At 40.9% G+C, this 27,690-nt stretch overlaps 3 protein-coding genes and 1 long non-coding RNA gene across 5 annotated transcripts; 3 read left to right on the top strand and 1 right to left on the bottom strand.

Annotated features, from left to right (window-relative positions):
- The first annotated feature begins 824 nt into the window (after positions 1–824).
- LOC146478372 (perlucin-like protein) lies at positions 825–3,020 on the top strand. The gene is made up of 2 exons (XM_085111926.1): positions 825–1,119; positions 2,437–3,020. Exons 1-2 carry the CDS (start codon positions 915–917, stop codon positions 2,865–2,867), a joined length of 636 nt encoding a protein of 211 aa, XP_084968052.1. The 5' UTR covers positions 825–914; the 3' UTR covers positions 2,868–3,020.
- Positions 3,021–6,589: 3,569 nt separating this feature from the next.
- Positions 6,590–27,641, bottom strand: LOC146478369 (CDK-activating kinase assembly factor MAT1-like). Of its 2 annotated transcripts, XR_014865110.1 has the most exons (9): positions 27,429–27,641; positions 19,295–19,447; positions 18,478–18,563; positions 16,018–16,121; positions 15,780–15,920; positions 15,419–15,529; positions 14,923–15,041; positions 11,877–14,137; positions 6,590–8,016 (listed from the first exon to the last, which is right to left on the bottom strand). XR_014865110.1 is itself a non-coding variant. In XM_085111920.1 (8 exons), exons 1-8 carry the CDS (start codon positions 27,518–27,520, stop codon positions 14,011–14,013), a joined length of 933 nt encoding a protein of 310 aa, XP_084968046.1. In that variant the 5' UTR covers positions 27,521–27,641; the 3' UTR covers positions 11,482–14,010. The 2 variants fall into 2 exon arrangements, 1 of the variants encoding a protein (XP_084968046.1); XM_085111920.1 differs by lacking the exon at positions 6,590–8,016 and having other exon boundaries at positions 11,482–14,137.
- On the top strand, positions 15,846–17,682 carry LOC146478371 (uncharacterized). The gene is made up of 2 exons (XR_014865115.1): positions 15,846–15,937; positions 16,917–17,682. It is a non-coding gene; the product is annotated as an uncharacterized LOC146478371 (long non-coding RNA).
- LOC146478370 (uncharacterized) lies at positions 21,467–23,035 on the top strand. Its single transcript, XM_085111675.1, has one exon. The coding sequence runs from the start codon at positions 21,602–21,604 to the stop codon at positions 23,033–23,035; it is 1,434 nt and encodes a 477-aa protein (XP_084967801.1). The 5' UTR covers positions 21,467–21,601.
- Positions 27,642–27,690: the final 49 nt, after the last annotated feature.

Raw genomic sequence — 27,690 nt, 5'->3', positions numbered from 1 at the left:
AAATCAGGCTTTTTGTTTGGGTGATAAATTGTTAACAAAATCTTCACAACCTCTTTTTCAGGGGACCCCTCCTTAAGAGGACACTTCTCTTTGTCCCAACATCCACTGTAATTTTTGTATTGATTCTAGAAAAATGCGCGTCGGACTTTCGATCGGACGGTCAGAGGATCTGAGGGTCGTTGGTTCGAGGCCAGGTTGGTCTCTTCGTTGCTGTGTTGTTTCCTTAGACAAGAAACTTTGCTCCACATTGTCTCTCTTCACCCAGATGTATAAATGGGTACCGGCGACATACTTCTGGGGGTAACCCTTAGATGGAGTAGCATCCCATCCAGGGGGGGATACCAATACTCCTAGTTGCTTCATGCTACAGAAACCGGGCCAAGCTCCGGCCGTGTGGGCCACTTACGCTCTTGTGCGACTCTACCTTTTTACCTAGAAAAATGTTTGACATTGCGTGACTAAAACATCCCTCATTTGGGTCCAAAGGTTGCGAGTTAGTTCGGTCAGGTTTCTTTTATAATTGATTTTTGTTGATTACAAGACCTGAGTTTGAATCTTAGTTGATTTTCTTACAACACTTCTTGTTGTGATCGAGGACTGCGCGTTTCACTTGATGGCATCTGTTCATTGTGTAGAACATTCTAGAGCATTCGAGAATATACTTAAAATAGCTTTAGGTCGGATTCCAAGTCATAAGATCAGCACTTTCCGGTGTACGTGTGGGTTGATTGAAAATTGTAAAGGAGTTGCCTTCGGGCGGGGCTTAGGGATAATAATGCTGGCTCGTGATTCGTTACAAGGTTTACTTAATACGCACACATCAGAAGTTGTCCATCAGTCGTTGACGTCTCAGGACAACTTACTGTTGCTACTCTAGAGTGGTCCAGTCTCGAGCTCAGTGTTTGCCAGAGAAAATGTTCTCTCGTTCAGGCTCCGTGCTTCTTCTTCTTTGCCTCATGGTGGCCATCACCTCTTCAAACGGTTCCAACACAACTCCAGTCGAAGCAGCTGAGCGTAGCCTTGTGATAAACAACAACTGCGGTCCAACAGGCGTTGATCGCGAAATGATGGCTCACATCAAAGCTAAGGTTGATTACATCGCAGGACAGCTAAGTCAAGGTAGGACAAGGCACATTTATTTGACTGCATGTATAAACTGTCAGTATGGCATGGATCTTTGCGAATTCGAATCAGAAATATTTTTGGCTGGGATCCAATGCTGTTTTGTCAATTGGCAGAACCCCAGACTGTTCGGGAGCCCCTTAAAAGAACGTTGAAACATAATACTGAAAATGTTATCTACTGTATTCTCTCATCGTTTTATGACCATTTAAATTTAAGAACAAATTAAAGTAAGTTAACAACGTTGGTCTATTTGGACTCTTTAGCCAGGGACCTACTGTGATCTTATCAGTTCCCGAAATTTCTTTTAGCTAAATTTTGAAGCGGATGTTGGCCTTCCGAACTGAATGCTAGCTGGCCTTTTTCCGCATTTTAAACAACATATTTTGTCCTTCTATAAAAAAAAGGTTTGTCACGAAAGGCTGAAGTGACATTTTGGTATTGAACTCGCTGGTTTTTGCTCACAATTTAATCCTACGAACACATATTCCACCAAAACGAATCCTTGCGTGTGCTTCCCTGTAATTGACTTATTGACCCGTTAATCTGAAAGCTCAGACTCTCTTTTAACTAACATTCTTTAGTTTTTTTTTTCTCCACTTTTTCCGTTAACCGTAATATTAAACGAGGTAAACTTCATGCCTTGTTCGAATCAAATCTATATCATGTGGGAAAGGACTAGTATATACCATGCAATACTTTCAACTAAGAGGCGAAAACACTGGCGTCCTAATGTCTTCAGGGGCAGATCCAGAAGGAGGGGGCAGAAGAAATTGTGGCGAGAGTGCAACCCTACCCCCCCTCCCCCGCTTCCCTCCCACCCCCAATCCCAATGAAAAAATGATAAGAGTATAAATTATTCGTGGAGAGTCTGCTTTACGGCAAGTCTTGGAACATTGGTAACTAATAGTTTAACTTCGGTTTTCATGACATATGACGATCGTTTACTTGAGAATAAAAAGAGCAACTTTTCCGAATGATATCGAGTTTGCTTACTTGCACGGAAAACAAATAAAAGTGCTGCGAATTTCGTAATCATTTTGAAAGCAGGAACTAGTGCTTAACTCTTCGACGTAGCATTCCGTCAAAAGCCGAGGGCGTTGGGGGGAGAAAGATAACTTCAGCTTTTATTTGTAGGGTTTGCGTGACAAGATTATCATAAGATTATCATTCCTGTCGAATTAGTGTGTTTATATTACAAAAGTGCACATCATGAGCTCAACAAGCTTTGTATCATGTGCGCACTTTTGTTTTTAAACTGCTTGAATAAATAACAAAAAATACGGGATCTTTTTGTCATTTATATTTCTCCAGGATGTCCCACCGGTTGGGTTTCTCATGGCAAGTCATGTTACCTCGTCATCGATATTCCAACACTGCAGTGGAGCGATGCTAGAAGGAACTGCCAGAAGCTGGGAGGAGACCTCGCGAAGATCACCTCGGCCACTGAAAATCAGTTCGTCTACAATCTTCTCTTCAGGCAGACTAAACGAACCGCATGGGGAGCTTGGCTGGGACTTCACCTTAAAGCAAACACAAAGTTCTACTGGGCTGACAATTCTCCGCTGACGGGTTATACCGCATGGTCCCCCGGAGAGCCGAACAATCCTTTAACAGAGAGGTGTGGGCACATGTTTGGTCCGTCAGACCGCCGGAAAGGAAAGTGGAACGACATAGGATGTACCCTGAGTCCGTCACAACTAACATGGGCTCCAGTGGTTCTTTGCCAGAAACGCTCGAACTAGTTTTTGTTTCTTTCCTTTCCGTTATTAGTAGCCGGATGCAAAAGGTTATGTCCTAAGAATAGTATTGTAGTTTCAGTTGAATTTCTGTTTTGTTAATGTGACTTGCGCATGAGTGCTGCTTAAGAAACAATAAAACTTGATAATTAAAACGCGTGTTTCGAAGTTATATTAGTATGTTGATCGAGGGAGGGGGAGGGGGGTGAGTCGGGTTACTCACGAAAAGTTTATAAGGGGAAGCTCCGCCTTAAGGTCCAAACCCTTACCCTTTTATATACCATTTTTGACAGGAAAAGTAACCCTGTCATATACCTTCCATAGTAAATGGTACCCGTTTCACATACCTACAGTAGAAACACTGCAGCTCTCTTTGGCGGGTCTGTTTGCGATATTTTATAAGCCCCTAAACATGTAGTCTCCCTCGCAGCCGTTTTTAGTGTTGCGTGACGAGACTAAAAACGGCCGCGAGGGAGACCACTAATTTCCCTCCCCTTTTTCTATACTACAGCTTGTGAAATCTCTACCATTTTGTCTACCTCCGCAAAACGATCCGCGAACACAGGAGAAAACAAATTTAAAGGGGAAGTATCACGAAAATTTGCTGTCATTTCAAAACCCAAAAATATTTGTCTGACAACAAAATCAAAAAATAATTGTGAAATTTTGTTATAAATTATCACCCCAGTGCAATAAAACTGTCGATTAGTGCCCCTGGCCAGAGACAGAGTAGGTCGGAATGGATTGAAACTGGAAAAATGTTAGGCTAATGTTTTTCAAGTTTTCTTATTTTTGTTTCCAAAATGCGCTAGAACAGAGTACGAGTTGTTCCTGTCTAGAATTGAGTTGATTTCTCTCCTCTTGTTGTTCTAAAATTATTTTGTAGCAAAGTGAAGTTCTTATTTCACCATTTTTAACAAAAGAGGTCAAAAACCCCATGATACTTCCCCTTTAAGCCAGCTTTTGGATCCTGAAAGCTAATTTTGTTTTCTAAACTTCAAATGAAGGATCAGGAAACGCGTTGCGTGCCCGCTGCCTAATTCATCAGTGTTCGAATGTTAGTACAAAACAGTTGCCGTTCCCTGTAATGGCTGATGGCTGGGAGCCTGAATGATGCTGAAAAAAATATTAATTCATAAATTAAAGGGCAGATTTGCATGCTGTTCGCCAAAGCTTTCATGCAAAGAAAACTAGAAGACTTTATACTGATTTCACAGAATTCTAGCTTTAATAAAACTACAGTACTGAGAAAATATATTAAATGATCAGTGCCATCTAGTGATGAACATATGACGGGATCTCGACCAGTTAATTCAAAGCTATCGATGGACGAGTTCAGCCACATTGTTAAGACCTCAGAGGGAAGTGATCAGGAAGAATTCTCAGCTATCATTTGAAACTAAACCTAGTTTTCGTCTTATTTCAGACTAACCATCATCAGTGATTTCTTTTCATGTACCTGATAACCACCAAATGTAATTTTCGTCTTTCATTATCTGTTGCTTACTTCCTTTCCAGAAGCAGCTACGCTTGAAATCCTTAAAAAAAATTAACCAAAAAAGTGCATCTGTTAGTTCACTTTACTCACCGATTGCTATATATATGTAGATGCAACATCTAATACAGTCATGGTTGACACTGTTCAAGTATAACTGATTACAACAAGGTTATAAATCTGCGGTAGCTATTTCTAGGAAATTAAACTAACAATGCAAACAAGTTTCTTTCCAGGAAACAGTATGATAACCAACCGTCTTAATAATCACAAATCTTGATAGGACCCTGGTCATTTTCCAGACTAAACATTATCAGTGATTTCTTTTCATATACCAGTGACAACCACCTAAAGTAATTTTCGTCTTTCATCATCTGTTCCATATTTCCTTTCCCGAGCAGCTACGCTGGCGGTACTTAAGGGACCGTTCATTTTTTATGAGCATGGGGGGGGGGGGCTGGTGGGATTTGGTTAATTGCCACTACGAAACTGTATGACCCCCCCCTAGCATGCATTTTTTTTCCACATGCCCCCCCCCCCCAAGCAGAAACTATTTTTTTCTGATGACCCCTCCCCCCCCCCTCCTGCCCAACCAGAAACAAATCATACTCCTAACTTTAACAAAACGCTTATGTACTGTTTATATCAAAGATAAATTTAATTGTTACTGTGATTTCTTTACAGTACTATTAAAAAGTTACCGTTCTCTGCTTAGGTACAGATTTCTCTTGTTTAAAAAAACGTTTTATAGATAGCAACACGTTTACGGCTACGACAAACCCTAAATTTCCATTTAGATTCTCAAAGGAACTATAAAAATTAATGAAGCAAATGGTTAACGTGAAATTACTCCCCTTCGAGTAGAAACAATTAATACACGTACAGATCTGACTAACAAAATACGGATCGAAGCATACCAATCAACGATTACAAGTCATATTAAACAGAAAAAAACAGCGGACACACAGATATCAGGCGCGTAGGTAAGGGTTAGATAGGGGTGTTTGTTGAGCCCCAAATCTTGCTGAGCGCCGGAGGCGCTCTTACTAGGGGGGTCCGGGGGCATGCTCCCCCTGAAATTTTTAAAAATCTAGGTTCCCAGAAACCTCATTTCCTTCATTTTGAGACCTATTTTAGGCAAATCACAAATTTGTTTTACAGCAGCTTTTTAAGCTATATACATCATTTCTACGGCATAATTGTTTCAACTTAAACAAGAAAGTTCAATGTACATTCCGCGCCCTGTCAAGTTCTGATAACTATTCGATCTGCTGATAGTCATACACCAAGCTGGTAAACTGCATCATTCACGGGTGTAGGCCTTCGAACAAATTGGCTATCTCGTCAAGATTGACAGGCATATCATATTTGATATGCATTAGAACCAGGGCGGACATTCTACTCTCTCGCATGGTACACCTCATGTAGTTGTTCAACCTCCTCATTGTGCTTTTTCTTCCGCCATTATTGATCTTCAAAGGGGGTTCGTTCGAACCCCACCCCCTCCTACGCGCCTGGATATTAAAGTACTGCTATTAAAAATGACAGTTACAAGCTTCCTGCGGCTCAGATTTACCGTCAACTGAAGTCACCGACAACAGTTCTATTATTAAAAAGTAATCTGGATGTTCACACTAGGCATACTACTGAGTCTACTGATACTCCTGGGTTCAAATAATTTACTAATCAACAGCCTTTATAAAAGTGAGTACTATTAAACAGAAATTTAAACAATCTATTGATATAGTTCTGAGTACAACCACTTTGTAGAAGTACTACCCCCACGGATGATTCAATAGTGAGACTGTTACGTTTTTATATTAATTTGAACTTGTACAAACATAGGTGTCTACTTCAGTTTATATTCATTATTGCTTTTCTAACAGATATGCTTCATTTCCTCAGTTGTTGTTAATATAAAATGCAGATTTCGACCTCAGTATGTACAAATTATAACAAATTAAAAGTGGTTAGGAAAATCGTATTAAATAAAATTGAAATAATATTCAATTTCTTCATCTGTTACTGTGTTGAGCCACTTTCAATTTCCCCTACTAGCCAATTATTGCTGGTGACCCCCCCCCCCCCCCTCTTTCACTCAATTTTTTTTGGTAGCCCCCCCCCCCTTTAGTGCCATTTTTTTTCTCGTGCCCCCCCCCCCCCAAATCCCACCAGCCCCCCATGCTCATAAAAAATGAACGGTCCCTAAAAAAAAAAGACTCACTAAAACAAGTGCATCTATAAGCTGTGCTTGTACACTTTACTCACCAATTGTTACATGCAACATCTAATACAGTCATGGTTGAACACTGTTCGAGTAGAACTGGTTACAACAAGGTTATATATCTGCGGTAACTATTTCTAGGAAACTAATAAAGCAAACAACTTGCTTTCTAGGAAACTGTATGATAAACAACCTTTTCAATAATCACAAATCTTGATAGGATCTACGTCTAACCAATTCAATTCTACATTTGAACTTAATTTTTCGTTAAGACTGGAAGAGTTGGCACAGCCCCTTTAAATCTTCCCTTCACGGTCAGTAGCTAAACACAAACTGCACACTAAAAAAACATCATAACTTAATACGCGGTAGAATCGGAGTCTTTATAAAGCTTTGCGATTGCATATATGCATTCACATCTACAGCATTCTAGCTACTGCATCACCAATAAAAGAGTCCCCTAAGACTGTTAAACCGTTGTAACGCAATGTGTCTAATGAACAGATAAGTTTTGCATCAAGGTCATCAGTCTACTTCTAAGAAAAGAGTACAGTGTACTGACCCGAATGTGCATCCATGCAAATGAGTCTAAATGCCAAACAACGCCCACACTTTCTGTTGTAAATTAGTTGATGTGCAGGATGGCGAATGTAATCAGTGGACCAAACAAAGCATACAGCTTCCAGTTCAAGATCATACGATGCATGGCAGTGTCTTTAATGATCAGCAGAAGTTGCGAGATAGCGGCATCTAGTGATGACGGGATGTCGACCAGTTAATTCAAAGCTATCGATGGACAAGTTCAGCCAAATTTCAAGACCTCAGAGGGAAGTGATCAGGAAGAATTCTCAGGTATCATCGAAACTAAACCTATTTGGTTCTGGTCTTTTTCCAGACTAAACTTTATCTGTGATTTCTTTTCATATACCAGTGACAACCACGTAAAGTAATTTTCGTCTTTCATCATCTGTTGCATATTTCCTTTCCTGAAGCAGCTACGCTTTCTGCACTTATGAAACTCACAGAAACAAGTGCATCTATAAGCTGTGCTCGTACACTTTACTCACCAATTGTTACATGCAACATCTTATACAGTCATGGTTGAACACTGTTCAACACTGATTACAACAAGGTTATATATCTGCGGTAACTATTTCTAGGAAAACTAACAAAGCAAACAAGTTGCTTTCTTGGAAACTGTATGATTAACAACCTTCTTAATAATCACAAATCTTGATAGGATCTACGTCTAACTAATTCAATTCAACTATTAAACTTAATTTTTCGCTAAGACTGAAAGAGTTGGCACAGTCCCTTTAAATCTTTCCTTCACGGTCAATAGCCAAACACAAACTGCACACTAAAAAAACATCGTAACTTAATACGTGGTATAATCGGGGTTTTTATAAAGCTTTGCGATTGTATAAATGCATTCACTGACATCCACAACATTCAATTCTAGCTACTGAATCACCAATAAAAGAGTCCCCTAAGACTGTTACAGTCGAACCAGGTCAAGCGTACCCCCCTAGACTCTATTAATGGATCGATTATTTGAAAATTGAACCCATTAGTCGTTTCAAAGAATGCATTCATTTATTCATTGTTAACGCGGATCATAAATGATCAAATTAAAATTCGCAGATCATAGATCCGCGCTAACAGTAAAAGCAATAGCCTGTAAAATTCAAACTACAGTACATTTGAAACAGCTCGTTCGTTCAAACTGTTCCTGCATGTTGTTGACACATTCATATAATTCGTTATGCAAATTTGGTCATGGCAAGAGCACAAAGTCAAGCGCTTGCAAATGAGTCGGGCTGAAAAATTCCAGTTAATCTTTCATGTATAGCATTACCTACCTTGTAGCATGAAAAAGTTTGGTATATATTATTATTTCACCAGACTGTCCATTATACGTCGACGAATAGCGCAACACATGTGCTGCCATTGTCGAAGGTCAACTGAAATGAACATCTTTCACTGTGAGTTCGCATACTTTTCGCTAAATTAATTTGCATATACCTCAAAAAGAGAACCGTTTGTTATAATAAAACGCTCCCAGTCTTTTTTCATTTTTGTTTTTGAATAACTAACGGAAAAAACGCAAGTGTACAAACGTAAAATGTTCATTTAGTGATCATTAGTGAGTTTAAATTTACGCGACAGGACCCACCGTGCCCGGTTTAAAATGGCGAATTTTCCTTCTGACAGTACGCGTTGACTGCTGTAAATCACGAGAAATCTGTTTTTTGGAAAATCCACTGTTATATAAATCAAGAATTGCCGCTCTGAATATATTGCGAGGGGTTTTTCCCGCGGGCTTTCTGGTTTTCTGGTTTCATGCATTATTTGTACCCTGGTTCGTATAATCCAATCAGAAATCTAATTTTGATTTGAATACTTGAAACGACTAACGGGTTCAATTTTCAAATAATAGATTCATTAATAGAATCTAGGGGGGTACGCTTGACCTGGTTCGACTGTAAACCGTTCTAAAGCAATGTGTCTACTGAACAGATAAGTTTTGTATCAAGGTCATCGGTCTACTTCTAAGAAAAGAGTACAGTGTACTGACCCGAATGTGCATCCATGCTATGAGTCTGAATGCCAAACAACGCCAACAGCTTCTGTTGCAAATTAATTGATGTGCAGGATGGCGAATGTAATCAGTGGAGTAACGAGCCAAAACGTTGGCGACACCGTACCGAAATTTTGGGGTGCCGTGCCGATCTTTTTGCACGTGTAAATGGGGTTTCACCGAAATTTTTTGGGAATGGAACCTTATTCCTCGAATTTAGGAGCTGTCGGTTTTCCAAACGAGTTCAGCCAAATTTCAAGACCTCAGAAGGAAGTGATCAGGAAGAATTCTCAGGTATCATTGAAACTAAACCTATTTATTTTTGGTCTTTTTCCAGACTAAACATTATCAGTGATTTCTTTTCATATACCAGTGATAACCACCTAAAGTAATTTTCGCCTTTCATCATCTGTTGCATACTTCCTTTCCCGAAGCAGCTACGCTTGAAATCTTTGAAAAACTCAAAAAAAAAGTGGATCTGTTAGTACACTTTACTCACCCATTGTTACATGCAACATCTAATACAGTCATGGTTGAACACTGTTCAACACTGATTACAACAAGGTTATATATCTGCGGTAACTATTTCTAGGAAACTAACAAAGCAAACAAGTTGCTTTCTTGGAAACTGTATGATAAACAACCTTCTTAATAATCACAAATCTTGAAAGGAACCACGTCTAACTAATTCAATTCAACTATTAAACTTAATTTTTCGCTAAGACTGAAAGAGTTGGCACAGTCCCTTTAAATCTTTCCTCTACAGTCAATAGCTGAATACAAACTGCGCACTAAAAAACATAATAACTCGATACGCGGTATAATCGGATTTTTTATAAAGCTGTGGGATTGTATAAATGCATTCACATTCACAACATTCTAGCTACTGAATTAACAATAATAGAGTCCCCTAAGACTTGTGAACCGTTCTAAAGCAATGTCTCTACTGAACAGATTATATTTGCATCAAGGTTATCAGTCTTCTTCTAAGAAAAGAGTACAGTGTACTAATCCGAATGTGCATCCATGCTATGAGTCTGAATGCCAAACAACGCCAACAGCTTCTGTTGGAAATTAGTTGATGTGCAGGATGGCGAATGTGATCAGTGGACCAAACAAAGCATACAGCTTCCAGTTAAAGATCATTCGAGGTATGGTTGCAGAGGTGACAGAACACTGAGCTTTCAAATTTTCGTTGTTTTTGGCACAGTTGTTTCTAAGCTCTTTAAGCAACTTTGTGGCGAAGTCCTGGCAGTTGTTTGTAAAGAGCTTGTACTTGGGATTCGCTTCGAGCCATTTCTCATTGAATCGAATTATTTGGTCCCTTGTGCAACTGCTTCTACCCATTCGTTCAGAAACAACTTTCACTTTTCCAGAACCATACTTGTAGTTTGGATCGTTTACGTCAAGTTCTTGCACGCCATATGATTTGCCGAACTCGTACACAAAGCCACGGTACTGCACAAACCAATGCTTAAAGTCTTCTATCGATCGCTTCTTGCTACTGGAGCTTAAGCTTGAAAGTGGAGACTTTTTCTTGTAGTAGTTGTACACACCAAACCTGCCATAACATTTCGCCTCATTACCATTGGAATCCAAACAGACCCTTGCCGAGATGCATCGCAATGCTCGGTCGTAACATTGACAACTGCATTGATCATTCTCAGGGCAATAAAACTTCTCGTTACTGCAGTACTGGTCTTCCGGACTGCTACTACTGGCCGTAGAGAACTGAAAACTGAACAGAGCCAAACAGCCTAACACTAGACTCATAGCTTTCATAGCTTTCTCCATGTTTCAGTTAAGGGGGAGCGGAAAATGAAGAATATTCTAGAAGGATGTTATCGTAAGTTATTTGCTAGCACATATCATGCATACCTAATGAAATCGGAATACACTATCCCCTTGCTAAGCGAATTCTTAACCGCCCCTTTTTGACGTCTCAAAGTTACTCCAACGGAATTTTATGTAAGCTAATACAGTTGGATAAGTGGGACTAATTCTGAAGGTGACAATTCATATCACCGAAATTTTTGGGGAATGGAATCTTATTCCTCGAATTTAGGAGCTGTCAGTTTTCCAAACGAGTTCAGCCAAATTTCAAGACCTCAGAGGGAAGTGATCAGGAAGAATTCTCAGTTATTATTTGAAACTAAACCTATTTATTTTTGGTCTTTTTCCAGACTAAACATCATCAGTGATTTCTTTTCATATACCAGTGACAACCACCTAAAGTCAGTAATTTTCGTCTTTCATCATCTGTTGCATATTTCCTTTACTGAAGGTGCACATAAAAAAACTCACAAAAACAAGTGCATCGTTTAGCTGTGCTTGTACACTTTACTCACCAATTGTTACATGCAACATCTAATACAATCATGGTCGAACACTGTTCAAGTATAACTGATTACAACAAGGTTATATATCTGCGGTAACTATTTCTAGGAAACTAACAAAGCAAACAAGTTGCTTTCTAGGAAACTGTATGATAACCAACCTTCTTAATAATCACAAATCTTGATAGGATCTACGTCTAACGAATTCCATTCAACTATTAAACTTAATTCTTCGCTAAGACTGAAAGAGTTGGCACAGTCCCTTCAAATCTTTCCTTCACGGTCAATAGCTAAATACAAACTGCGCACTAAAGAAACATCGTAACTTGATATGTGGTATAATCGGAGTTTTATAAAGCTATGGGATTGTAGTAAATACATTCACATCCACAACATTCTAGCTACTGAATCACCAATAAAAGAGTCCCCTAAGACTGTTAAACCGTTCTAAAGCAAAGTCTCTACTGAACAGATAATTTTTGCATCCAGGGTACAGTCTACTTCTAAGAAAAGAGAACAGTGTACTGATCCGAATGTGCATCCATGCAAATGAGTCTAAATGCCAAACAACGCCCACAGCTTCTGTTGCAAATCAGTTGATGTGCAGGATGGCGAATGTAATCAGTGGACCAAACAAAGCATACAGCTTCCAGTTAAAGATCATTCGAGGCATGACAGCAGAGGTAACAGAACACTGAGCTTTCAAACTTTCGTTGTTTTCAAGACAGTTTTTTCCAAGCTCTTTCAGCAACTTTGTGGCGAAGTCCTGGCAGTTGTTTATAAAGAGGTTGTAGTTGGGATTCGCTTCGAGCCATTTCTTATTAAATCGAATTATCTGGTCCCTTGTGCAACTGCTGGTTCCCTTTAAGTCTTCAGAAACAACTTCAACTCTTCCAGGACCATACTTGTAGTTTGGATCGTTTACGTCAAGTTCTTGCAAGCCATATGAGCCGAACTCGTACACAAAGCCACGATACTCCACAAGCCAATGCTTACCGTCTTGGATGGATCGCTTCTTGCTACTGGAGCTTACGCTTGAAAGAAGAGACTTTTTCTTATAGTAGTTGTACATACCAGCTCTGCCACTTTCATAACATTTCGCCTCGTTATTACTGGAGTCCAAGCAGACCCTTGCCGTGGTGCATCACAGTGCTCGGTCGTAACATTGACGATTCCCCGGGCAATAAAACTTCTTGTTACCGCAGTACTGCTTTTCCGGACTGCTACTGGCCGTAGAGAACTGAAAACTGAACAGAGCTAAGCAGCCCAACACTACACTCATAGCTTTCATAGCTTTTTCCATGTTTTGGCGTTCACAGAGCAGTTGAGCGGAAAATGAGGATTATTCGAGAACGATGTTATCTTATGTTATTTGCTAGCGCATACCATGCATACGAAATGAAATCGGAGTACACTATCCAATTGCTAAGCGAATTCTAAACCGCCCCCTTTTAACGTCTCAAAGTTGCTCTAAGGGAATTTTATGTAAGCTAATACAGTTGGATAAGTGAGACTAATTCTTAAGCTGACAATTCATGATCATATCACCGAAATTTTTAGGGAATGGAATCTTATTCCACGAATTTAGGAACTGTTGGCTTTCCAAAAATGCTTGTGCTGTTGGCCTTTATTTGCACTATTATTGACGTATTTACCCTTCCGAAAGACAAAGAGATTAGTTTCTTAGTGTTGCGAAAGTTTAATGTGACCTTTCGCTAGAGAAATCGCTTTTTTTTTCACAGCTTAATCCGAATTTCTGAGGCAGGTAATGCCTTCCAAATAGAATGATATTCGCCTGCTTATACTTTCTAAGCCTTGACTATTTTCGAATGTTTCCCATAGACAAAAAGTTCTAATCTAATTGCATAAGCCCAGTATTTATACTTAAATGCAAGAATGATTAGTTAAGACAAAACGCTAAAAAAAGTTTTCTAGGAAAGCATAAAAACAAACAAACAAAAACGTTATAATCTTTCCAGTAAGTTGAGAGCAGATGCCCTTTTTAACTCGTGAATGCGCACTTGCGTAATGAACGAGTTATCGTAATGTTGGGGTAATGTGACTCGCTCGATGTGTCGTAAACGTTTGGCAAATATGAATTCCTCTCAGGGCTCTCTCTCTCTCCTCCTTCAGTTAAAATGCGTTGTTGGAGTTCGTAACTAAATAAAACAGTCCAAAGATCACTCGACCGCGGAGAAAAAGGATTTTGAGGATTTTGAAATGATGAACTACGCGATGAACGAGTTATTGTATCACACAACGTGTACACTGAGTAACTGATCTGTAAACTCCGTGTAAATCTGGTGTGTCTCTGGACAGACTGAATTTGTTACTGCCGTAAGTATTATAACTTACACTAATAACTTAATAGTTTCTAAAAGTGAACAGTACTGTCACCTTCTCAAAAGCAGAAAAAAAAAATGGAACCAGAAAAACAGAGTGCATGAAAAATCTTTACATTTTAATCGTCCAACGCGAACGCATAATGTCGTGATGTACACTTTCAAGAAGTTCTACTCCAGCTCGACGCCCAAATAGAGCGCTGAGAAAGCTTCTTGGACCGCTCTTCCACAGGCCAGTTCAGATGAGAAGCCTCCTGCTTTTTCGCCGTCCGTTGCACTGCGGACATGTCTCAGGTATCTATCAGAAAAGAAATCAGTGAGACAACAGGGAACCACAAGGATAAGGATGGTAAAGGGATGTTCATGATTCGTTCATGGCGTTTATCTTTTCCGAAGGTCATTTCCGAGTTGCTTTGAACCTCATTATGAAAACGAAGTTTATAGTATGAAATTAGTTTTGATTCATTTTCAAACGAACCGAGTTTCATGTGAAAAGCTCTGCACTTAGCCTCGCTTTCATAATGAGGTTCGCGACAACTTGGAAATGACCTATTGAAGGACTAGTGGTCAGTAACAGTCCATCAGCTGTCATTTGTCAGTGAAACGACAATTAATTATTTGATTGACCGTAAACCGTAGTTTTCCTTTGTCTCTAATTGTTTGCAAAAGCCGTTATACGTATTGCGCGACCGCGATTGGTTATTCTCAGTCCCATAAGTTTTGATGAAAACTCTGCATTCCCCTGCGTTACAAAACCATCAGGCTCTCTCGAAGTCCCTTTTCAGCGTTAGATGTCAACTGGAGCGCAATACCTGTTTCTCTCTCGTGTGACAAACATTTTTGTAACTTTTGTGCGTTTTTGCTATAAATAAACTTCAGTCACGAACTCAGCAACGAAATTAAACGGGTTGCACACTTTATGACGTCATCACTTTAGACTCAAACCGAGTCCCTAACGAATTTAAAGATGGCGCCGAAATGAAATGCAAAAATCTGGCCTTCTGCTTGGTCCATTTTGATCACGTGTACACAATACGACGCTCTGATTGGTTACGGACTACATTGACCCTCTTTACTAGTTACCCTCTGGCAGCTAGCACCTCCATCTCAGGGGCTGTTGGTCCATCATTTGCCACCTCGGGAGCCATATACACAAACTTCGGGCCTTCAGATGATGGTAAGGGAGCGAATGTCTCCTGAGACTAAAGTAAAATGAAAATATTTTACTAACAGGATTCGCATTGAGAATGATGTATTATTCTAGAAAGTGACGCAGGCATACTCGGAAAAAAGAAATCCGAGTGCTCCTATCAGGAGTCGAACCTAAGACCTTCCGATTACTAGTTCGGATGCTCTACAACTAAGCTACAGGAGACTCGTGGGAGCTAAGGCCATTAAACTAGATTCATGGAACAAACATCCTGTATACTGCTAGGATTTGAATGTCAAACGTGTGGTATTTCTAGGATACATCATTCTCATTCATTCACCAGGCTGGAAGTATACCATCACATTTCTTTCTGGATTCGTATTGTTTCTCAAAATCAGTTTCAAGAACGTTTTCTGAAAGCTTACACACCTTTTGCAGTGACGACAACTGAGTGTTGCTTCCTGAAAACAGCAAAGACTTCTTCTGTAGTTTAGTTGTGTGTTCAGCAATGATTTCTTCAAGAGGGCGGTCTCCTTTGGTCTGTAGTGAAAAATAAACCAACTTCAGTGAGCACTAAATCTTTTTTTACTTTTTTCTTTACCTTTGCAGCAATTTTTGTACAAGAACCTAGCGGGGCCCTTACCTTCCAAAATTTGGCGAAAAGGGTGCTGTCTGCCAATTTTTACCGCACTCGGATAGAAACAGAACAATGTGCAGCCGGCCAAATGACAAGGTACAAATCTAGTTTAAAACGACATAAATGACAAACACAGAGTTTCATCAACATTACCAGACTGTCAAGAAATTCCTCGTTTTCTTTTTTCTTGTCATTTTTCTCCTGTTTTTCCTGCAAGGCAGCCTGCGCTCGTCGCAGCTCTGCGACTCGTTGTTCTTCTTCAATCTGTGATGAAACCAAAGCCTCTTCTCTGCCCTGCAATACAAACATAGGTAAGAATCTGCGGCAGATCACTAATAATTTTAAACTCAAATATGTTTTTTGAACCTCTCACTATCACTTAATAACTCACCAGTTTAAAATTATTTTTTCTGATGAGGGATTCATTGTCTTTTTTATACTTGTCAATCAGTTTCTTCGTCTCTTCAACTTCTTGTCCATTTGCAAGATTCCATACTAAATAAACATGGGGGCAAACAAACAAATAAGATGAATCCAAAAATCCAAAAACATTCAATGACCACCGTAAACGCCCGCTTATAAGCCCTGGGCTTACACAACTTCGTAAGGGGTTTAAGAAGGGCTTATAAACGAAGGGGCTTATATTGTGGGGGGGGGGGGGGGGTATAACCGGAATTTAAAAAAAAAAAAAAAAAAAAAACGTTTTGAAACGATCGTTTTTCATTTACTGGTTTTTAATTAAACTTTAAAACGTCAATATTTGAAACAAAATTGAAACTTACAACAAGAACGAAATTAGAGGGGGGCTTATAATCGGATGTATTTTTTGGTTTACAGGTAGATGGGTCTATAACCGGGGGGGGGGGACTTACGCTGTATAAGCGGGGGGGGGGGGGCTACTTATAACTGGCAGTTTACGGTGTACATAATGGTCTTCAGACAATAGTCTGAAATATTCCAGGAATAAATTACTGTAAGGCCTTTAATTGGAAACTCTACTATGTGATCAGACCTTGTCTTTCACGTCCAAAGAGAGGACCGGAGGGCATGGCCATTAGCCATTACCCATCTCTCAATAATGTTGTCACTCGACTTACCCCTAGTCCTACCACTTTAATTGGTTTAGTTTGACCTCACTGGTCGGGCTGGTCGGTTTTAAGCTAAAGACTGCCTGATGCGCTGACTGAGATTTGAGCATCACCTTAATTTAAATAGGAAACTGTACTAACCAACAGGAGGGTATGATCTGGTATTTTTTCTACCTCACCATTCATCTTTTCGCACCTTTAGGCAGAATTAACAAAATGTGTTGGACAACTTCCATTCTGGCCTTTTAGCTGCAACACATTCCATTGGCTACGTGACATACTTAGTGGATGGCAAGTTATGCATTAATGGGAAATTTGAATAGCGTTACAGATATTCATGTCATAATTTGAGTCAAGCTGTCCATAGATACCATGTCTTAGCACATTGCAAAACAAGTCAGATTTTCTGAATCAGCTATTTTGGTTGCATAACAGCAGAATAATTTACTTTTGAGACAAAATACCCATCTTCATGCCATTGGGACAGACATCCATCAGACAGGGAATGTGCAGTTCCAGATAATATCCTTTTCCACCCACGGAAGGTTATTTGTTTTGCACCCCCCACCCCCTTCCCCCAGGAAATTCCAGTTTAGCTTCATACCGTATTTTCTCGATTAAACGCCCCCGGCGTTTATTTAAAACTTGGCCTCAGGGACCCGGCGTTTATTTGAAGCCGGCGTTTAATCGGAGTCCGGCGTTTATTAATGAAGTAAAATTTTCATCAATTTTTAGGTTGATTTATTATTTTACATTCTTTGAGAACCTTGCGCAGTTGGTCAAGGCGGGACGATTTCTCCCTTGGACCCGACCTGACAGACCTGAGAGTGCCTCAGTCATAACAACAGGAACGTGAACATTGCTATATATTTTCAAGTTTGTTTTGTTGTACAGCATACATCGCAGTTAATGTTACGCCAGACTTGTTTGTTAAGCATTCATTAAAGTAACAAAAGCAGTATACCGTACAGTACGTGTCATAGCAGTGCTTCTAGTGAATATCTCTACTTGTTGGCTTGACGCAAATAAACGCCGGTACCTCGAACAAACGCCCCCGGCGTTTATTTAAAAATTAGCAGTTTTGACCTGGCGTTTAAACGAGGCCGGCGTTTAATCGGGGTCCGGCGTTTAACCGAGAAAATACGGTACTTTGCCTTTAAAATTTTGGCTTTTAAGACCACCCCCACCTCTAGGAATTTCCAATGACCTTCCATGGGGTGACTATGGATTTTTTCGGGAACTGCGCAATGCAAGTTTTAGGTGTAAATCTTGAGATGGATAATTCCTGTGCATAATCAGTCTGAAAACATGTCTTGAAGCCATATGTCCAGATGGAGAATCCAGACATACACTAGTAATAATCGAAGATTAGGTTGTGCGTTCAATGATCTCAATCCCAGGCTCTCTCTCCTTTGCCAAGTTGGTGATGATGTCATTTGCCACTGCAAAATCTGTGGGGGATGCCAGATATGCGTCCCAAGATCCATCGATTCATTTGTTAATTGTCCCATACAATCTTGACTTCAAACGCTAATAGGAGTGCGTTCTTTCTAAGTCAAATGCAAATACAGTGTACCCCATTATCTCTCTTACAAGCACATATACATGTATCACCAATTTTATTGCTAGATGGATCATACTCCATCTCAGGCATAATAAAATTAATCCGTCTCTAGTATAAATTGGGCCAATGTCAGGTGATCAGCTTTTGTTTATAGCTCTGAGCCAGTAATGACAAGAAACAAAAACTCAAGCATCCATACTTATAGTCTCTACTTCCTCCAGATAGTCATTGTAAGCTCTCAGTGGATCTGCTTCGGACTGGAAGTCTTCTTCAAGCTTGTTGTAACTAACAACACCAAGAATGGTAAAAAATGGAGGCTTGTTAGACACTCATGCAGCTACACTAGTCTACGAAACCTGATAAGTACAACAGTGCTTATCCACAGACATGACACTAAATAATAATGACAATAACAACAACAATCTTTACAGCGTATTTGAACCCTTGTGCATGCCGTTTTTATTTCAATTTATTATTAGAAGTAGGTAGTAATCAGAGATTATGGGAGTGTGTTCGATGACACATACAACTTGTTGACACAAATGCAAGCAAGACACGAGTCAAAGCCTTGGAGAATCAATAACTCTACCTTTGCGAAAAACACAAGAATCTTCGGGGGGAGGGAGGCTAATCAGCAATCCCGGTAAAAACATAATACTGTTGGGGAAACCCTGCAATGGACTAGTGTCAAATCCAGGAGAGAGTATTGATACTCCTAGTCACAGTGAAAATGAATTTGAGTTATTCCAACAGAATGAAATCCTGATACTTCGAAAAGCAATTTTTCAAAAATTTCTGATGATCAATCCTGCCATGTTCATGAGAGTCACCCACCCAAAACCCCCCCTTCCCCTAGTCATTTGCTTGCACACATTTCCATAACTTTTCAAGATGCTTCCAGTTAACAAAGTAATGACATAAACACAACAAAAGAAAACCTTGTGCCCATGATGAGCTGATGATAATGGCATCTTTTTAACAAAAAGTTCTTACTTAATATTAAATGAACTACTCACACTTTCAAGATCTTTTTCCTTATATCCACCTCCTTCTCAACTATAAGATCTTCGAACTGTTGAATCCTGAAGTCATTCCTTCTCAATGCTGTGTTACATTCAGGGCAAGCTGCTGATGGCCTTGTAAACAGAGTCTCGACACAATTTTCACATCTAGTAATATGTACCCAAATAGCCTTTTATAAGTAATGTTGTGATCAGGGAAAGATTGGGGAGGATAATTAAATTTTTTTTTTTGCTATTGCAGATAAATCTGAGGGGCTATTCACATGATTCCGGAATGAGTTTCATTCCGGAATGAGTTCATTCCATCTCCACATATTTCTCTGCATCTGTTTACATGATGCCGAGACAAGATTGTGCCCTCACACAAGTCATTCCGGAATGAGTTCATTCCGCTTTTCAATCCGAATGAAAGTTTCGTTCTGGTATGACATTTCATTCTGGTATCATGTAAAGTAAGAATGAACTTCGTTCTGAGATGAAAAATCGCCTGGGGCGAGTAGCGCATGCGTATCTTTTTCAGATGGTGGATATGAAAGTAAAGAAAGATTCGGTTTGTAGATGGAAATGGGAGGGAACGAAAACAGAAAAATTGCTGGACGTTTTCATTAGCTATAAAAGGCAAAAGTTAGGAGAAGGAGTGGATTCCGAATGGGACTCGGATAGAGTAGTTCTTCTCTTCTCTTAGTGAATATATTTGCATACAGGAAGCCAGAGTTTGGACTGAGCGCCAACATACGTGATTGTCTTTTCTGTATGGCCCAAAGAAGCAGCCCTGTGGTCAAGTTGTTCGAAATCGTGGCAGCTATTGCTATTAATAAGCACAACAACGTTTCGTCCGAAACTTGCGCCATCTTTGTTTACTGATGCGCGGGAACTTAAACCGCGTGAGCCAGAGTCGGTCGATTTTTACATGTGAATGCGGCACGAACTTCATTCTGGAACGAAACTCATTCCGGAATGAGTTTCATTCTGGAATCATGTGAATAGCCCCTAAGAGATATGTAAATTACTATAATACTACTGACCTATAATGCTTTTTAGATTGTGTTTTATTGTTTTAGCTCAGATTCTCCAAATGGAGGGGTGAACGAAATAAGGCCCTTAGTGACTTTTGATGTAAGTTCAAATTCTCCTTTTGTTTCACAAGCGAATAAAAGGAAATTTGGAAGGAGAATCTAGCAATTTATCAGAAGTCACATAAGGCTTTTTTTCCAGGCACCCCTTCAAATGTTTGTTTGTCACCCTTAATAAATTTCTTCAGGAAACAGTACCCCAATGTTTTATCTGTTGCTTTGCACTGTGTTTACAAATATAAAAACCCATGATTGTGATTTCTGTTTTTATCACAAAACAAGGCGCAAAGCAACAGATAAAACATTGAGACAATGGAAAACATCTGGCAAATCCGAGCTACTGTCAAGAAAACAAGCACCAGTAGCTCTCTAAAAATCACTGTGGGTCAGTTATAAACCGAGTCCTTCATATTGTAACCTGCAGGAAGGATTGCCTTAAGGCTCAGCCAAACGATCCAACAAGCGCGCAGGATGGTGGCTGGTTTCCTTTATTAAAATATTAATTACGTCTCTGATAGGAATTAAGAAAGAAAGAAATATTGTTACTGCATAACACCTAACCTTAGCAGTCATTCGGCTTATATCTGGGAGGGTTTATCAACAACAGAGTTTACATGTAAGTGTCCAAGATATGAGATCCTTACAGTGGAGAATTCACCCATCCTCACCATCCCCAAATACTCAGCCCCAACGCCCCCTCCCCTGCCAAATTTAAGCCACCAAGAACCCCTCAGCTTATAATGGGAACTTACTATAAATTTGATGACATGCTGAGGCTCAAGTTGGCAATCGCTTGCTTCAGCCATTTATACTCTTTAGGGGAGCATAGGATGTCATAAACTGTCCATGCTTGTTACTCTTTGCTTGGTCTTTAGTGAGAGGCTTGACAAAGGTCTTAAGGTTTCAGTTTCAAACACCCACTAAATCCACCAGGTTGGGGGTTAGCCTTCACAGCTTCAACTGAGCTCTGTTGCCTTAGTAGTAGCAGTAAAGCTTTATTGATGGTAAAACTACACCAGAGATCTCTTGCCGTAGTAGTGCTAGTAAAGCTTTATAGATGGTATGTGGTGTACTGGGTACGAGTAAAGACACGTTTACATCCGGGAATGTAATTAAGGAAGGTGTTGTTGAAATTAAAACCATAATGGCGGACCTTAGTGTGTCTTAGTGACTTTGTGTCTGACTTAGTGTCACCCTGTGGCCCTTAAACACAACATTGGCGACGAGGATGGCGAACGAAAAAACTTTACCACCGCTGGATCTATCGGGATCATCATCACAAGTTGCAAACAAATGGCGAAAGTGGAAACGGGCATTCGAGTATTATGCCGAAGGAAAACGTTTGGAAAACACGCGAAAGAAAACTTCGCAGCTCCTGCACTTCGCTGGAATGGAAGTCCAGGATATCTTTGAAGATCTTGTAGACCCCGATCCTACTGGCAATGATGATCCGTACGCCGTTTGCATCAGGAAACTGGATAACCATTTTCGTACCGAAGAGAATGTGCCATTCGAACGCCACGTGTTCCGTCAATTGGCGCCGACTGAAGGAGAACCTGTGGATAAGTTCGTTGTGCGTCTTCGCCAACAAGCTAGGCATTGCAATTTCGGTACTTCGTTGGAGGATAATTTGAGGGACCAGTTGATTGAAAAGTTGACCGACCGAGAGCTAAAGAAGAAGTTGTTGGAAACGAGAAATATCACTTTAGCAGACGTGTTGGAGAAAGCGAGAGCTTCGGAAGCGGCTGGACAACAAATGAAGTACATGGCGGGGGGAAGCGACGTCAACGCCATACGGAAAAAAGGAGAGAAGACAGCAGATCACGGTGAGAAAATTTGTTACAGCTGTGGGAAAAGTGGACATTTTTCACGCGATTCGTGCTGTCTGGCTAAAGGGAGAAAATGTGCTAAGTGCTCCAGGTACGGCCATTTTGCGGCGTTGTGCAGAGGTAACGTTCGACCTTTACCTGCAAGAGATAGAGAGAGTCGTCCAAAGGGAACCAGCCACAATATTAGAAGGTCGGTCCGTCAGACAAATCATGTTGGAGGCTGTTCAGAGGAAGAGATTCAACTGGACGAAAACCCAGCATTTGCATTTTATGTAGCTGAGGAAGGAGAAGAAGTTTGTATGGTGTCAGTTGCAAGTGAGCCTACAATGGATGTGAGTATCAGTGGAATTGTGATGGAAGTGTTGATTGATTCAGGGTCAGTGAGCAATTTGATGGGGGAAGATGATTTTCAAAAGTTGAAGGGTTTAGGCTTTAAAGGGGACATTGAACATTGCTCAAAGAAATTGTTTGCTTATGGGGGGAAGAAAGTTGATGTGATTGGCCAATTTGAGGCTGAAATTTCCACTGGGGATACCAAAGTAACCACCAAGTTTATCCTAGTCAGGCGGGGGAGGTGCATTCTGGGAAATGTGACAGCAAGGGAACTGGGTGTTCTTCACATTGGACCACCTGTTGCACATAGAGGTACCAGCTGTAATGAGGTCCAAGGTGACATTGCTGACCAGCTTAAGGCAAAGTATCCTAAAGTGTTTGAGGGGATTGGAAAACTGAGAGATTTCCAATTGAAGCTGCATGTTAACCCTAACGTACCTCCTGTGGCACAAAAGTTGAGGCGGGTTCCATTTGCACTTCGTGAAAAGGTGACTGCTTAGATAGGAGAACTGTTGAAGGAAGATATCATAGAGAAAGTAGAAGGCCCTACCACTTGGGCAAGCCCAGTTGTTGTAGCACCCAAGCAGTCAGGTGAAATAAGACTTTGTGTGGATATGCGCTGTGCTAACGAGGCTATCATTCGAGAAAGGTTGCCTATTCCTACCATTGATAAAGTGCTTGAGGAGTTAAATGGTAGCACTGTCTTCTCCAAGCTAGACCTGGGCTGTGGTTTCCACCAAATAGAGTTGCATGAAGATTCGAGGGACATAACCACTTTCATTACACATGAGGGTTTGTTCCGGTACAAAAGGCTAAGCTTTGGTGTGAATGCCGCACCTGAGAAGTTTCAGCATGTTATCCGTCAGATTATCGCAGATGTTGAGGGAGTTGTCAACATTGCTGACGACTTGATTGTCCATGGTAAGACCATTTCAGAGCATGACCAGAACCTGCACAAGCTACTAGCAAAGCTGGAAGAGAAGAACCTTACCTTAAGTGGAGAGAAGTGTACTTTCAGAATGAGTAAAGTGGTTTTCATGGGAATTATTCTTTCTCAGCATGGCATTGGGCCCACCGAGGAGAAAGTGCAAGCGGTTGTGGAGGCGAGCCGTCCTAACTCGCCCTCGGAGGTGAGAAGCTTTCTGGGGTTGGTTGGGTTCAGCGCAAGATTTATCCCAGATTTTGCGACTGTAGCTGAACCTCTTAGAGCACTCACTAGGAAGGGAGAAAAGTTTGAGTGGAATGAGGAAGAGGAGCAAGCTTTTCAAACACTTAAACAGAAACTGGCGGGAGCGTCGATGCTAGCCTACTTTGATAGAGATGCCCACACAAGAGTGATAGCGGATGCCAGCCCTGTCGGTCTTGGTGCTGTTCTGGTGCAGGAAGTAAAGGGGCAGAGCCGCGCTGTATGTTATGCTAGTAGAAGCCTTAGTGACACTGAACGTTGGTACAGCCAAACCGAAAAAGAAGCTTTGGCACTTGTTTGGGCCTGTGAAAGGTTTAATTTATATTTGTGTGGCCTACCTGAGTTTGACTTAGAGACTGACCATCAAGCGCTGAAAACCATTTATGGTCCAAGATCAAAGCCATCTGCACGCATTGAGCAATGGGTATTGCGTTTGCAGCCCTTTAAATACAAAGTGATCTATGTGCCATCCAGGGAAAACATAGCAGATGCACTTTCTCGGCTAACAAAGGTACCAGCATCCCGTGGCTATGTTCATGATGAAGAATATGTACGCGCAATTACCTTCCAAGCAGTACCTGCAGCCCTTTGAATAGAGGAGATAGAAGCAGTTTCATTTGAAGATGAAGAGTTGAAAGTCGTGCGTGAGTGCTTGCAGAGTGGGGATTGGGAGAAAGCACCGAAAGCCTTTGTGATGGTGCGCAATGAGTTGACCAACGTCGGCCAGATTGTATTGCGGGGAACGAGGATTGTTGTCCCAAGAGAATTACAGAAGAGAGTGCTTGACCTGGCTCATGAGGGGCATCAGGGGATTGTTAAGACCAAAGAGCGTCTAAGATCATAGGTGTAGTGGCCAGGAATTGACAAGCAAGCAGAGAAGAAATGTAGAGAATGCTTTGGGTGTCAGCTAGTAACCAAGCATGTTCCACCCCCACCAATTAAGCCCACAAGACTACCTGATGGAGCCTGGCAGGAAGTAGCTTTGGATTTGTTAGGACCGTTGCCTGGAGGAGAGTATTTATTAGTAACGGTTGACTATTTCTCTAGATGGATGGAGGTAGATGTTATCTACTCAACGACAAGTGCCACAAAATTTTATCAAATGCCTAGACAGCCATTTTGCTCGGTACGGTGTACCAGTTGGCTTGAGAACTGATAATGGTTCAAACATTGTGTCTGAAGAGATGGAGAAATACCTAGAGGAAGTGGGCATCATTCATCATCACACAACGCCTTTGTGGCCAAGAGCCAACGGTGGGGTGGAACGAGAAAACCAGTCTCTTCTCAAAGCCATGAGAGTTTTCCATGCTGAAGGAAAAAATTGGCGAGCCAAACTCAACAAGTTCTTGCTGGCTTACCGATCGACCAATCACACCACCACAGGAGTGAGCACAGCTGAGCTGTTTTTCAAGAGAAAGTTGACAACCAAGCTACCAGAGCTAACAGAAGTTGCTGAAAAACAGAGTGATGTGGTCTACCAACAAGTCAGAGATCGTGACGCAGAAAGAAAACAGCTAGCCAAAGACTATGCTGACAGAAGAAATCATGCAAAAGACAGAGCTGTCAATGTAGGAGATGCTGTACTGCTGGAAAGAAGGAAGGAGAACAAATTGTGTCCATCGTATGAAACTGAACCTTACAAAGTTACGGAATGTCATGGTGATCAGGTTGTTCTGAAGTCACCCCATGGAGTCGAATACAGAAGGAATCTACAACACATAAAACCACTTGTGACTCCAGATGTTGAACCCAGTACAGAACAGGAACCAGAACCAACTGAGGAAACCCTGATACCAGAACCAGTGGACCGTCCACCTGAAGGGCAGGTGCCTCAGGAAGCAGCAGTCACGCCACGTCGTTCGGGGAGAGTTAGTCGGCCTCCCAGGCGCCTTGATGACTATGTTCTGGATTGAGCTTTTGATGAACTGTTTAGAAAAACAGAGACCTTGACTTGTTTTGCATTAGTGATTTTGTTGATATTGTTGAATGATATTGAACTGTTTAAGACAAAGCTTCAACTCTTTTGATGAACATTGTTTCTAGTATGCTTAGTTGTTTACAAGTTGAACTAAGTCCTTTGCATTGATCAGTTTTAATGGCGTGTTAGAAGTTGTTACTCGAGAAAAGGAGAGATTGTGGTGCTCTGGGTACGAGTAAAGACACGTTTACATCCGGGAATGTAATTAAGGAAGGTGTTGTTGAAATAGAAACCATAATGGCGGACCTTAGTGTGTCTTAGTGACTTTGTGTCTGACTTAGTGTCACCCTGCGGCCCTTAAACACAACATGGTATCACTTCATTAAAAGCGCTATTCCAGTGAGCCGTTTACGGAACAAATTACAAAACTAAGATGCTAAAAAGACACTAAAGTTAAAACACATGATCCTAGACAGCAAATACTAAAAGAAACTATTCTACAGTTCATTGCATAAAAATTAACCTAAGCTGTAGCTAAATAAGTACTATCGCAAACTTCCTCAGTCCACCCCAGTTCCAGACAAAGTCGGAGCACCCTTGAAAGAGTTGAGATTTGTCTCATCTTTAAGTTTGTTACCAAGGCCATTCCACATGACAGCCCCCCTATAGCTAAACGCTCTCTTAGCAGCTTTAGTACAGGGCCTGGGCACAAAAACATTGTTTGAGGAGTCTCGTCATTATATGAATGAACCAAGAAGGTTGTTTAAACATATTCTCCAAACCGTCCAGGATAGAGATTATTCAGAGGTTTGAATACACTTATTGTGAGCTGTCTAGAGTGTCTGCTTTGCATTCTGTTCCCTTTTCAGGGTCCCAGACAACCCTTCTTGGTAACCGTAGTATTCACCGGGCATAAGGTAAATTTGGTGTGATGATAGGGGCATGTAGGCTGACTTTGCACCCCAAGTTGGCAATGGGGCAAGGTAACTGCTTACCTCAGGGGGGAGGGGAGAGGGAATTGGAGAGGCTTACATTCCTGGAGGGGGGGGGGTACTCCCCTATGTGAGCTATACGGGGACGTGCTGCTGGATAGGGTATGGGTTTTGGCCCCTCTGCCCTGAACAGGGTATATAATTTCAAGCGAATCTGTCCTGGACCCGTCCTAGACAGGGTATGATTGCAAGACTGTCGTCTTGTATTTGGCAATCCAAAATCAGAGACGTTAGTCTGTATTTATTTTAGTGGACAATGCTTCACGTCAATTGATTTTCCACTAAACACAGCTGTTAATGCAAAATTTTGGGATTTTTCATCATCACTTCTTGGAAGTGTATTATTTTATCTGTTGTGATTGGTATTTGCATTTCAATGCGTGGAACATCACGTCCGGTAAGTGACAGTGGGCCTTTAAAATGTTATTACTATTGCCAATAGGGTCTTAAAATAGAGGGCGCTGTCCTACACAGGGTAGGTATTTAAGGTATTTTCGTCCTAAACAGGGTCAGGGTTTCAAACCGCCAGCGGCACCCCTATACCCAAACATGGGTCAAGTGCCCCCCCCCCCCCCCCCCCATCCCCGGGCTTACATTTAATCAACACAGGTTCACATCAATTTTGAATTGGTTCCTGCAAGCTTAACCCCTGTCCACCAACAATCTGAGATCGTTATCAGGTTTTGTATTACCTTAGTGAACGCGCTGTAATCGTGCCCAAGGAAACAAAATATTTTCTACAGTTCTTTTTGTTAGTAGTGGTAGATTATCATAGACTTATAAAACGCCTAACTTACAATTTGTGGCCACAAACATTTACCAATAGCTTCAACTTGGGGTTCCGGTACTTGGTTGTCTTACATCTCGGACAGGTCTGCCAATCATCCATGTTGAATAAACTCTGCCATTACGCTACCTAAACATGGCTTGATGTGTTTATGTTTTGCGCAAAATAATCGCGCTTCTTCACGTGTATGGTTCAACAGCAGGGAATATATTGCGGGCTCACTTCCTCGTTATAACAAGCTTTTTGGTTGGTTCTTCAAAATAGTATGGTGC

This window comes from Pavona decussata, unplaced genomic scaffold, assembly GCF_977016875.1.
Source record: "Pavona decussata unplaced genomic scaffold, jaPavDecu1.1 SCAFFOLD_64, whole genome shotgun sequence".
Taxonomy (NCBI): Eukaryota; Metazoa; Cnidaria; class Anthozoa; order Scleractinia; family Agariciidae; genus Pavona; species Pavona decussata.
Note: the sequence above shows the minus strand (reverse complement) of the source record. Positions and strands in the feature narration are given on the sequence as shown.

What these genes read in the sequence shown, in the direction of transcription:
- LOC146478370 (XM_085111675.1), top strand. Translation starts at nt 21,602, where the DNA reads ATGGCGAACGAAAAAACTTTACCACCGCTGGATCTATCGGGATCATCA.
- LOC146478369 (XM_085111920.1), bottom strand. Translation starts at nt 27,520, where the DNA reads ATGGATGATTGGCAGACCTGTCCGAGATGTAAGACAACCAAGTACCGG. An exon ending in AGGAAAAAGATCTTGAAAGT is followed by an intron (nt 18,564 to 19,294) that starts GTGAGTAGTTCA and finishes TGGTGTTGTTAG; the next exon opens with TTACAACAAGCTTGAAGAAG. An exon ending in AGTTGTCGTCACTGCAAAAG is followed by an intron (nt 15,042 to 15,418) that starts GTGTGTAAGCTT and finishes ATTTTACTTTAG; the next exon opens with TCTCAGGAGACATTCGCTCC.
- LOC146478372 (XM_085111926.1), top strand. Translation starts at nt 915, where the DNA reads ATGTTCTCTCGTTCAGGCTCCGTGCTTCTTCTTCTTTGCCTCATGGTG. An exon ending in CGCAGGACAGCTAAGTCAAG is followed by an intron (nt 1,120 to 2,436) that starts GTAGGACAAGGC and finishes ATATTTCTCCAG; the next exon opens with GATGTCCCACCGGTTGGGTT.